The sequence below is a fragment of the Typopeltis vanoorti genome, chromosome 5 (genome assembly GCF_054136105.1).
Source record: "Typopeltis vanoorti isolate ZY-2024b chromosome 5, IOZ_Tvanoo_1.0, whole genome shotgun sequence".
Classification (NCBI taxonomy): Eukaryota; Metazoa; Arthropoda; class Arachnida; order Uropygi; family Thelyphonidae; genus Typopeltis; species Typopeltis vanoorti.
Genome location: NC_143553.1, coordinates 7,979,037 through 7,991,482, shown reverse-complemented (window position 1 = coordinate 7,991,482; position 12,446 = coordinate 7,979,037). Strand labels below are relative to the sequence as shown.

General features: G+C 36.0%; 1 protein-coding gene across 4 annotated transcripts in view; it reads left to right on the top strand.

The window, feature by feature from the left end:
* Nucleotides 1-12,446, top strand: part of LOC150106214 (neuroglian-like) — an 888,579-nt gene that overhangs the window by 627,015 nt on the left and 249,118 nt on the right. For all 4 annotated transcript variants that reach the window (XR_016548353.1, XM_090393042.1, XM_090393040.1 and 1 more), the window contains one exon: nt 2,132-2,250. Coding sequence is in view for 3 of the 4 variants with exons in the window: in XM_090393042.1 (XP_090249168.1) it covers nt 2,132-2,250 (119 nt within the window). In the remaining variant the exon portion in view is untranslated. The remainder of the gene's footprint in view (nt 1-2,131; nt 2,251-12,446) is intronic.

The following is a 12,446-nucleotide window of genomic DNA, read 5'->3' as shown; positions in this document are numbered from 1 at the left end:
CTCAATCCCCCCAAATTTTATCCAGGCTCAGGATTGGCATAGCTCATGAATCAGGCCTATGGCTGGGACTTATGCATTCTTGACTGTAATCCATGTGTGCTCATGGGGCCGGTTTGCCTGCTTGTAGGAGGAAAAGCAGCAGATAAACTGGGGAGAAAAACCTTGCTGTCCACACCCAAGACTGGCTTAAACTTGGCTATATCTGAGATAAGGCTATGATTGGGCATCTTGAGAACTGTGCACAGATTTGGTCACCTGAAGTTTTTTTGGGGGGGGGGGGATAAGTAGGTGGAAGAGAGTATTCAGAGAGTGACCAAGCAGGTGTTTGGAATGCTCCCTATGAGGATAAGTTTAAGGCATGTGGGTTATAAAGTTTAGTTGATATGCAAAAAAGAGGGGATATAATAAGGTATTCAAGGGATTTTATAAAATTGATCCAAAGGAAAATTTTCAGTATATGACAAATAGTCATATAACTAGCAGTCATTTCTGGCAGTTGTGTTAGAATGAGGTCAGTATGGATGGGTGCAGATTAGATTTTTTACATGGAGAATTGTGAATGAGTGGAATGGTTTGCCAGAATTAGTTGCGATTTCCCTGATAGTGAATGAGTTTAAGGAGAGGTATGATAAGGTTTGTGTATATAATAGTTTGGGTCTCCCACACAGTCTGGAAACACTTTACAGTATTTCCAGACTCCATGGAAATACTGTAAAATAATAATTAATTTCAATAAAAACTCCATTTAGTGATATTTTTTTTCACCAATACAATACCTTGCACACTTTTTCCCTGTTGTTTCATGCCCCCTTTACAGTCAAAGTCGCCCATTATAATTTTCCAGTGACATATACTATCTCTGAAAGTGTTCAAGAGATCCTTGTAGAAATTATTAATTTCTTCATCAGAATGACTGGAGGGTGGTATATATGTTTGTATTATACTCAAGTGACACTGCTTATTGATTTTCAATCTAAGAGTTGTAGTTCTCTTGGAGACCGCTTTAAATTCCATCTTTTACGGTCCATAATTTCAACTCCTCCTTAACCATGATCTCCTCCAGCAGCATGTAAAATATAATTGCTTGTTTCAGTAATTTTTTCTTCTATTCTGTTTCAGAAAATCCAAGAATATCCCAATTTTTTTTTGACAGTGATTTACATAGCTCTCTTTTTCTTTTCCTTTCAAAGTTCAGACATAAGTACAGATGCTCAATTTCCTTATCAGGGTGTTTTTTTACAGATGTACTATCCAGAAAGGACTTCCCATTAGGGTTTGAGTCAATTCTTTCTTTAGTCAAGTAGATATCACATTTAAGATGACATGTGCAATTTTAGCCTTGGCTACTACAGCCTTCAGTTCTTATAAACCCAATTTGTTTTAGGTTTGTGGGGGTGTTTGATCAATCCTTCCATGCTGACCAGTCATCTTGGGATTCAGCCTACTAGGTATGGCAAAATACCTAGGAGAGAAGGGAGACTCACACTGCATGAGGAGAAAAAATATAGTATAAAAGATTCACCTCAGTCCTTGGTTAGCGTATCCACTCCCCAGCCAAAAGGCTGCGGGTTCGAATCCCGTCATGGGCGTGGATGTTTGTGATTTTCTGTGACAATACTAGTGGTGGTGATCGGCGGTAGATGGCGTTGGTGTAGTTGCAGTCAGTTGGTGGATTGAGTTGTGGAGATAGAGGTGTAGAGCAAGTGCCCTCCCTCGAAGACTCCTTTGGACTCCCTGGAGGTGTCAAATAATAATAATATACTCTAATAGCATTGGGGGAAGGAGCAAGAAGAAAATAAAGAAAGAAGATTAGGGACCGATAACATAAAGGATGTATATTAAGTGAAGTAAGACATGATCCATTATTAGGTACCCCACGTTTGGCACTCCCGTACTCACTAAAGTGAGCCCCTTAAGTGGATAAATCCAAACTACCAGGCATAAATTGTAATTACTATATATCACTCAATCATTCAGCAGAACATTGCTGAAATTTTGGTCATATCTAAACCAACTATCCTTTTCTTATAAATACACTGTTAGAATCTTCAGCTGCTTTAGGTTTAACTTATGTAAATACATTGATAACAAAGTAAAATAATACTTATTTTGATTTTTTCTTGTATTTCAGTACCCCAATTACCTCCAAAGAATTTTAAAAGATTGTCAATTAAAGATGATCGTTCAGCCATGTTTTCATGGGATCCTGTATCTCCAGAATCTGTTAGAGGACATTTCAGGGGTTATAAGGTAATAAACTAAAATTCCTAATTATTATTATAATAATAATTATAATTATTATTATTAAGAGGGACCTTCAGGAAGCCAGGGACTCATCAAGGGAGGCCACATACTACATGCACCAGCTATCATACTGGTTAATCCATTTCAAACATATACCACTCTATGAGAGAAAATCCTTACCCCTTCTTACTGACATTCATTCATTCTTAGCTTCCAAGAATGTCCTCTTTTGCTTTCCCCAATGAAAAATTACATCAGCTGAAATCTTATATGATCCTTCAGAAGTTTGTAAGTCTCAATCATATCACCCCTCTTTCTCCTCTTTGGTAGTGTCTGCAGTCTACAAATTCTCAATCTGTCTTCATAATCAGTATTCTGATATCATATTTAAACTCTCCTTTGCACTTTCTCTACTGTATCAGAATCATAACAGAAACCAGGAGACCAGATCTGTGCACGATATTCAAGTGAGATCTTATGAAAGTCTTGTAGAGAAGCAAAATTACATCCTTATCTTTACATGTCCAAATTTGTTTCAGCATTGCAATTATATTTTAAGTTGGGTTTGCAATCTCTGCTAGATTGCTCCTGAACTTCAACTTCCCATCTATTAAAACTCCAAGATCCCTAGCCTGATCAGTTTCTTCTAGCATAATTTCATCAATATAATATGACACTGGATATCACACCAAAGTGCATGACTTTACATTTACTGACATCCATTTTCCCATGCCCACAATTCCAGCCTATTCAAATCATTCTGCATGTACTGGATATCGGCTGCATTCCTGATTACCCTACCTATCTTCGCATCATCAGCAAATAGCTGTATGTCACCTATCAAATCCTTCCCAATTCATCAATATACAGATTGAATAATAGTGAACCAAGGACTGATCCTTGTGGTACACCACTGGTTACCTTAAATATTGCAGACTCACATGTCCTATACTTTTTGATATCTGTCAGTGAGCATTCCTCTTATCAATGCTAATATTTTATATTCCAAACCCATATTCTGCAATTTATGCAACAGTCTTCCATGCTGTACTCTGTCAACAACCTTTGCAAAATCCAAAAATATCATGGTGTATCCATTCCCCTTGTCTAGTTCAATGATAACATTGTTATAGAATGTGAGCAAGTTTCTAAAACATTACCTTCCCTTAGTAAACCCATGCTGTTCATTGCAAAGTAAAGATTCTCTATCTACCCATTTCTGAATGCAAGTCCTAACTAATTTTCCAAAATCCTCACCGCCACTCCTGAGATACTGATTGGTCAATAGTTGTATAAATCGGTCTTTGCACCATCCTTGTGCAATGAGATCACCATACATTTTTTCCACTTCTGCAGAGTCAAATTATATAGTGGTCAAAGAAATAGCCAGCTCAACTAAACACTCTTTTAGCACCTGTGCTGATATCCCATCAGTCCCTATTGCTGAATTCTTATTCAGTTTGTGCAACACCTCAAAGCTCCTCTTCATACACCTGTCAAAGCTCCTATTCATACACCTGAGTTTCTTCATCCATTGAAGAGGTAGCAGTGAACTCAATGTTGCATACACCAGGTTGAGAGCTTTTAGCAAAATGGATACTCATTAGTTGAACAACCCCCTTCTGCATCTGTTACCCTCACACCATCTTCATTCAGTAGAGTTATTCTTTTATATCCATTCTTTTTTTTTACGTGAAGTATATCAATAGAATCTTTGAGGTTATCTTTAGCTTGCAGAGCTAGTTTCTTTTTGTACTCAGACTTAGCTTTCCATACAAGAGTGGCGACTTTTCTGGCCTGCTGCTTATAATTTTCATAATGAACATCATCTTTATGCACCTGGTATTCTTTCCACATCATACTTTTCTTATGAATCTCTTGCTTGATAAGATTACATATCCATTTTGACTCCTACTCTATTTATTCTTCGAACTTTCAGGAAACATTCTGATATTGCATTGTTTAAGTATTTTTTAAATGCTTCCCATGCACTGTCGATATTCTTCTCATCCAGCAACCGATACCATTGCACTGAATTCAGTATACTCCTAAGTTGGTCACAATTTCCTGCTTTGTAGTTCAGCATGTAACCTTTTCTGAATGGAACTTTCAGAAAAGGTTACACTTCCCAAGTGAGTATTGCATGATCACTGTCACCAACTGGAGGCAGAATAGTTATGTCTTTAACTGAAACATCTTCTCACACTATAATCAAATCTAACACCCTTTGACCTTAAGTTCCTTCTGTCACATGCTTCTTGAGGAAGTTGTTTCACAACAGCTCAATAAATTCAGTTTCATTCTTCTCATGAGATTTTACTGCTATCCAATCAATGTTTGGATAATTAAAATTCCCATTATGATTATTCTTTTCAAGCTCATCATCTTTATTTAGTGATGCATTTCTTCATCACTAGCAACTGATCACCATGTCTGTAACAACACTCCGGTATGTATTTGATTTTGTTAGACTCCACCTCACACCAGATGGGTTCAAACTCACTGCCACATTAAATACTGTTACTTGTATTACAATCATGGGTCTCAACACTAACTGATGGAAGCCATTCCATATCATTAGCAGCACATCCCCTACTCTCCTGTCCTGTCTATCCTTCCTAAAAATACTGTACTCTTTTTTGTACCAGGTTTCACTAATGCCTACAATCTGAGGTCCCAATATATTACCAAGGCAACAAACTTTACCTCTTTGTTACTGATACTCCTAGCATTTGTGGACAGACATAATAAGCTACCTGCATGTTCTTTTGTATACTCTTGTGACACATCGGATAACTTTCAGATCTCTGTTTTTCTCTAGTGCCTTATATAGACATCTTTGCACATGTCTGATGGGTGTGAACCAGACATATGCAAAGTCGAAATTGCTCTCTCCTTGTAATCATTTCCATGATAATGTCCATTCTTGTCATTAACACAGTTATATAACATTGTCACTCTTACACTCGTATTCTCACCTTTCCATCCATTATAATTTAGTTTCCCTAACTCTCTATGTTAGGTCTTATACTAGTTATTAGTTTTTCAAAACTCCTGATACCAAACACATTCAAGTGTAGACTGTCCCTCTTATACAAACCCAATCTTTCCTCAGACTCACTCCATACATCCAAAAACTTGCATTAATTTCTTCATTTTTATCATATTAAGGTAATATACTTACAATTTTCACTTTCTCACTCTTCACTCTCAAGTCTTCCAATAACCCTTTCATATCCTTTCTCATACTGAACTTGTTGCTAGTTAAGTCATTAATACTTACTACAATTACGATCTTAATTAGAAGAAACACACGTATAAACCACAGTGAAAATTATTTAATTGTAAATATTTCATCCTAAGTATCTTAGGACATCATCAGTACAGTATTTAAACAAAATTAGGAATAACATACAGTTAGGGCGCATGATTACAATAGAATCTCATGAAAACGTGCATAACGTGCTAAAGTAGTACAAAAAAAAAAAAAAAAAAAAAAAAAACGTTAATTATTTAACACAATTTTGTATGATAATTTCCCATACTTTAGGAATAGTAAGAACGTCGTTGCGGTTTAGGTTTGGTCTGTGTAGTAGGGCTTCAGAACTTTCTTTGTATAAACGTTCATGTTTAAATAAAGATCTATGTAAAAGTTTAGCCTTTTCCCAATGGATCCTATGGTTTGGATTTTCAATTCCGTGTTGAGAGAGGCCAGATTTCTGCGGTTTAAGAAGACGAATGTGGTCTTGATGTTCCGAGATGCGTTTCTGAACAAACCAACCTGTCTGTCCAAAGTAAGATAATTTGCATGAGCATGGAATCTCATAAACACCAGGTAACATCAAGGGTGAGAATTTTTCCTTAGGAGAAGGTAATAAGTTGTAAATTTGATTGATAGGTTTGTAAGTAGTGGCAAAATTGTATTTCTTCATAATTTTAGAAAGACATTCTGAGATGCCTTTAACGTAAGGTATGGGAATCCTATGCACTTCTTCCTGTCTGGTTTGATGTATGCAGAAGTGACTGATGATTTTTTGAGTTGTTTTGGGATTATATCCATTTAGGATGGCTGTATTTTTGATAACTTCTAATTCCTGGTTTAAAGATTCTTCAGAGGAGCAGAATTTGTGTGCTCTGGAAACTAGTGATTTAATAGTGCCAGATTTCTGAGATGGATGATGAGTAGAAGAATTGTGAATGTAGCGACCTGAGAATGTAGGCTTGCGAAAGACGGACGTGCCGATGGAACCGTCTTCTTTTCTTTGGATGTGTAAATCCAAAAAAGAGATACCCTGTGGAGATTCTTTTTCTAACGTTAAGTTGATGCGATGATGAAGAAGGTTAATTTTATCTAGAAACAGTTGTAATTCAGGTTCGGGATGATTCCAGACTGCAAATACGTCGTCGACATATCTTAGCCAAATTTTTGGTTTGGGTTCAAAAGTGAATATTTTTTCCTCAAGGTGTTCTAGAAACAAATTTGCTAGGTTTGGTGATAAAGGAGATCCCATTGCTGTTCCTTCCTCTTGCTTGTAAATTTGACCTTTCCAGGTGAAATAACCTGATGCAATAACAAACTTGAACAATTCAACTATATCAGACGGAAATTTTTGAGTTAGTAATTCTATTGTTTCTTTATGGGGAATGTTTGTGAAGAGGGAGACAATGTCGAAGCTGATTAACAAGTCAGTTTTTGATAGTTGAATGTCTTTAATTTTTGTGTGAAACTCAGTAGAATTTTTGATTGAAGAGACTGAGTGGCCTATGTGAGGGCGGAGAAGGTTAGATAAGAATCTTGATAACTTGTACGTTGGACAGCTGATACAGTCTACGATGGGTCTAAGTGGAAAATTAGTTTTGTGTAGCTTAGGTAAGCCATAAATTCTTAGGAGGTCTTGCATGGTATGTCTTAAGTTTTTTGATTGTTTCTTCATCTAAGGAGGAAGTTTCATTAAGTAGCTTATTTAAGTTTCTGAGTTGACAATTCGTAGGATCAAAATCCAATTTGGAGTAAGTATTACGATCTCGAAGAAGTAAATTCATTTTTCGGTCATATGAATTGGTATCAAGAACAACAGTGGTATTTTCTTTATCAGCTCTGTCAAATACGTTAAATCAAGAATTGCTACAATTAATTATAACTGTCTCAAAGAATTTGGGAAAAAAAAACCAGGAATTAGAAGTTATCAAAAATACAGCCATCCTAAATGGATATAATCCCAAAACAACTCAAAAAATCATCAGTCACTTCTGCATACATCAAACCAGACAGGAAGAAGTGCATAGGATTCCCATACCTTACGTTAAAGGCATCTCAGAATGTCTTTCTAAAATTATGAAGAAATACAATTTTGCCACTACTTACAAACCTATCAACCAAATTTACAACTTATTACCTTCTCCTAAGGAAAAATTCTCATCCATGATGTTACCTGGTGTTTATGAGATTCCATGCTCATGCAAATTATCTTACTTTGGACAGACAGGTAGGTCTGTTCAGAAACGCATCTCGGAACATCAAGACCACATTCGTCTTCTTAAACCGCAGAAATCTGGCCTCTCTCAACACGGAATTGAAAATCCAAACCATAGGATCCATTGGGAAAAGGCTAAACTTTTACATAGATCTTTATTTAAACATGAACGTTTATACAAAGAAAGTTCTGAAGCCCTACTACACAGACCAAACCTAAACTGCAACGACGTTCTTACTATTCCTAAAGTATGGGAAATTATTATACAAAATTGTGTTAAATAATTAACTTTTTTTTTTTTTTTTTTTTGTACTACTTTAGCACGTTTTCATGAGATTCTATTGTAATCATGCACCCTAACTGTATGTTATTCCTAATTTTGTTTAAATACTGTACTGATGATGTCCTAAGATACTTAGGATGAAATATTTACAATTAATTAATTTTCACTGTGGTTTATGTGTGTGTTTCTTCTAATTATGAACGCACCACAGGTTTCGTTATTTAAAAAAAAAAAAAAAAAAAAATTACGATCTTGTTTACTTTTCTTTTCTGTTTTTGAATTGCATGTGCTATGTTTTTTAATTTTGCTCCAGGAAATCTTGAAGTTCTAACTGTTCATCAGCAGCATGTTTTATGATAGTCACCATACCAAATAATATTCTCTTTTTACAATCAATATTACTTACCAGATTTTTGTTACTTATTAACTTACCTGATTCTCTGCTTGGTTGTTTTTTATTTTGCTTCTAATTTTCTTATCCTCCCTATATTCATTCAAATGCCGCTTGACTTTCTGTAATTCCCTGCATCGTCTCTCTAATAATATGCTTTAACTTCGCTATTTTGAAGGTTAATTCATTTTCAATAACCTCCTCAATGTCATCAATATCTTCCTTAGCAGGGCAAGCCTTCTTACTCTCGATTTCGCAGCACTTCTTAGCATTATGTTTCTTGTGCATTTTTGGCACCATTCTAACTATATTTAATATTGCAATATCCTAACAAAAATATGTTATAAAACAATAAAAACACAAAAATGTATGCTAATATATATAAGCATACTATAAAATACTGATTTTTTAAGGGAAAAACACAATAAAACATTTCAAACTAATATAGTTGCATGTTTTGAAATTTAGGCTAACCAAATATTTTTGCCTAAATGCTGTGTTGCAGTGAAAAGTGACTGCATTCCTTGTTAAAGCACTTTGACAATTTCGTTGTGACCTCTTGTTTTTAACTATTGTCTTCACATATTACCATTTGTTACTGAATTAAACTATTACAATTTTTTTAGGTGCTTCTTTTACATCTCATATCATACTACTTTTCACCAAATTGTATAAAAATTCATCATAAAATTCCTGACATGTACCCTCAAAGGGTGTACATAATATGATAGTACTACATGAAAAATTCACATCATTACTTTTTTTTTATTCATGTGTGGTTCCCCCTGCCATTCCTCGATCGCCCTTTACGACTGGTTGTGCCCTCTTAATGAGGGATTAAGTACTATATCCTATGACTGTAGCCTGTGTGTTCATGGGGCCGGTTTGCCTGCTTGCAGGATGAAAAACTCCAGATAAACTGGGGAGAAAAACCATACTGTTCATGCTCAAGACAGGCTAAATTTGCTATGGCTGAGAAAGATTCTTAAGCTCCTCACGCCATCAACGAGAATCGAACACTCTAGCACACTCCTTCCCCGGGCATATGGTTGCGAAGCACATAGCCACCAGGCTAACTGCTTGCACTACATCATTACTAACTTCTAATCTACAATTTTCCTCCAAATCAATCTGTTACTAGTCAAGACTCCAACATTATCAGATCTTATATTTCTATCTTCTATGGCACTTTTTACCGTATCAATCCACCTATATCTTGGTCTTCCTCTGGGTCTTTTTCCTGTCAAACTGGCAGGGAACAATAGTTTTGCTAATCTTTCCTCTTCCATTCTGTTTAAGTGACCATACCACCTGCGATTGGCTCTGCTGACACATTCCTAGATGCTAATAATGTCAAGTTCTTTCCTAATATCCTCGTTTTTAATATGATATTGCCATTGATACCATCTGTTCAGGCCCCTAATTTTTCTCAGTAATCTCATATCTGCAGTCTCGAATCTTTGGTCAAGTGTTTTACTTTTAACCCAGCTCTCAGATCCATAAGAAAAAATTGGTTTAACCACTGTCTTGTATACAGCTAATTTAGTGTTTTGACTAATTTCTCTCTTATTCCATATACATTTATTCAGTTGACTTCTTACCATACCAACTTTGTTGATTCTGTTGTCTATTTCCATATTTATTTTACCATCTTTGCTAAAAATTGTGCCTAAGTAGCTGAAATGTTTTACTTGATCTGTTGAGGGTCTTGGATTTGGTCATCTCATCAGAGGATGTAATTATAAATGAAGTGTCAAATCACCAATCAATTGGTGAGAGTGACCATGAGGTGATTACCTGGGTGGTTGCCAGCAGTGTGAGGACCTCAGTAAGAAAAGGGTATATGTGGAACTACAAGGTGACTGATTATGAAGAGCTCAGGAGACAGCTTGCAGGTGTAGCATGGAATGCGGAGTTAGATGGAAAAGAGATCAATGCAGCTTGGGGGATTTTCAAAAACTATCTAGTAGATGCAATGTATAAATGTATTCCAAAAATGAGAAGGTTAAATAAGATAGATGTGAAATGGATGAATAAAGAGATTACGCATGCGATACAGAGAAAAAGGACGTTATGGAGGCAGCATAAGAGAAGTGGAAATAACCAATTCCATGAGGACTACAAAGACCAGGCAAGGCAGATGACTTGGTTGGTGAGGGTAGCTAAAGAGAAGTATGAACAGCAGTTAGCTAATGAAGCCAAAAAGAATCCTAAGGAGTTCTTTCGATATGTAGCCAGCAAAAGAAAGAATAATTATGGAAGGATGACACTGATTGGAGAAAATGGTATAAAGACTTATTTATTACTTGGTGAGGATATATTGTCGGAAGTAGAGGAAATAAGAGATCTGAGGGTGATAGTGGATAAGGATCTGAAATTTAGGGGACACGGCCAAAATTGTGAAGACAATACAATGGCTTCTGGGAATGATGCGGAGGATACTGACTTGTAGAAGTAGGGAGATTCTTGTTCTGTTATATAAGGCTTTGATTAGGCCATACATGGACTATTGTGCCCAGAATTTGTCACCTGGTTTTTGAGAAGAACGAAGAGATGTTAGATAGGGTCCAGAGGCGACTGACCAAGGTAGGTTCTAACCTCTGGAATGTCGAGTATGAGGAAAGATTGAGAAGATGCAACTTGCAGAGTCTGGTGGACAGGAGAAGGAGGGGAGATATGATAGAGACCTACAAGTTATTAAGGGGTTGTTATAGGATCAATGCTGGAGAGGTGCTACAGAAAATAGTGGGAGATCAGGTGAAAACTAGAGGTCATCCCTGGAAGCTATATAAGGGGGTGTGAGTAGGGGAGTGAGAAGCAGATTTTTTTTATGCAGAGTTGTTAATTATTGGAATGACTTGCCTGAGAGTGTGGTGCCTGCAGAGAATTTGAGTATGTTTAAAGCATATTTTGATGAGCTGTATGTTTGATAAAAGAACCTCCTAGAAGAGGCTTTGACTCTATGGGGTCTTGGGTAATAATAATAATAATAATAACAGGTTCTCCATTCACAATGCAGTTGATATTTTCAATGCTTCTGCCTGTTTTCATTGTCTTTGACTTTATTTCTGATCTTCATACCATATCTATTACAACAGTTATTAAATTTAGTCAAGGAATCTTGCAGACTTGTACCAGATTTATTTAGAAGTATAACATCATCTGCTTTAAGTAAAGAACTGAGATTACAAATCTAATTCTGATATCAGGTTTAATATCACTTGACTTCATAATGTGATCGATATAGATATTGAATGGCAGAGGGGATAATGTACATCCTTGTTTGACACGAGATTTAACATTAAACAATCTTCCTGTATTTCCTTCAATTCTAACTGCTGACTTACAACTCAAATAAAGACTAAATATATTGCTGGATATAATGCCCCATCGAACCATGTAACTGTAGCATATTGAAGTTTTTTTCTTGGCATCTTGCCATTTATCTTTTCCAGATCTACAAAACTTAAATACAGATCTTTGTTATATTCCCATGATTTCTCAACTATTTGTTGTAACATGAAAATGTGACTCTGACAGCCTCTATTTGGCCTCAATCTGGTTTGTTCTTCACCAAGCTTGTCTTCCACAATCCTTCTCAACTGTTTCGATGAGTATACTTGCATAAATCTTACCAAGAACACTCAGTAGGGAAATACTTCTGTAATTCTCACATTCAGTTTTATTTCCCTTTTTATATACGAGTACTATTAGAGCTCTACTACAATCATCTAGAATTTGTCCTTCTGTCCAGGCCTTCTGAATTATTCAGTGCATCCACTGTAAGACTTTTATACCTCCATACTTGAGCATTTCTGGTCGAATATCATCTACTCCAGCTGCCTTTCCACATTTCAGGCTTTTGATGGTTTTTTTTCTACTTCTAATATAGATATGTATACCTGATTGCATGCTTGGTCAGTGTTTTTTACCACTGTGCTGTTACTGATTGTTTCATTTAGCAATATTTTGAAGTAATTACTCCATACTTCAAAGATATCTTTTTTCCCTCCAGTTTTTATGTCACCTTTATCATCTCTAATTCCTTCTGCAG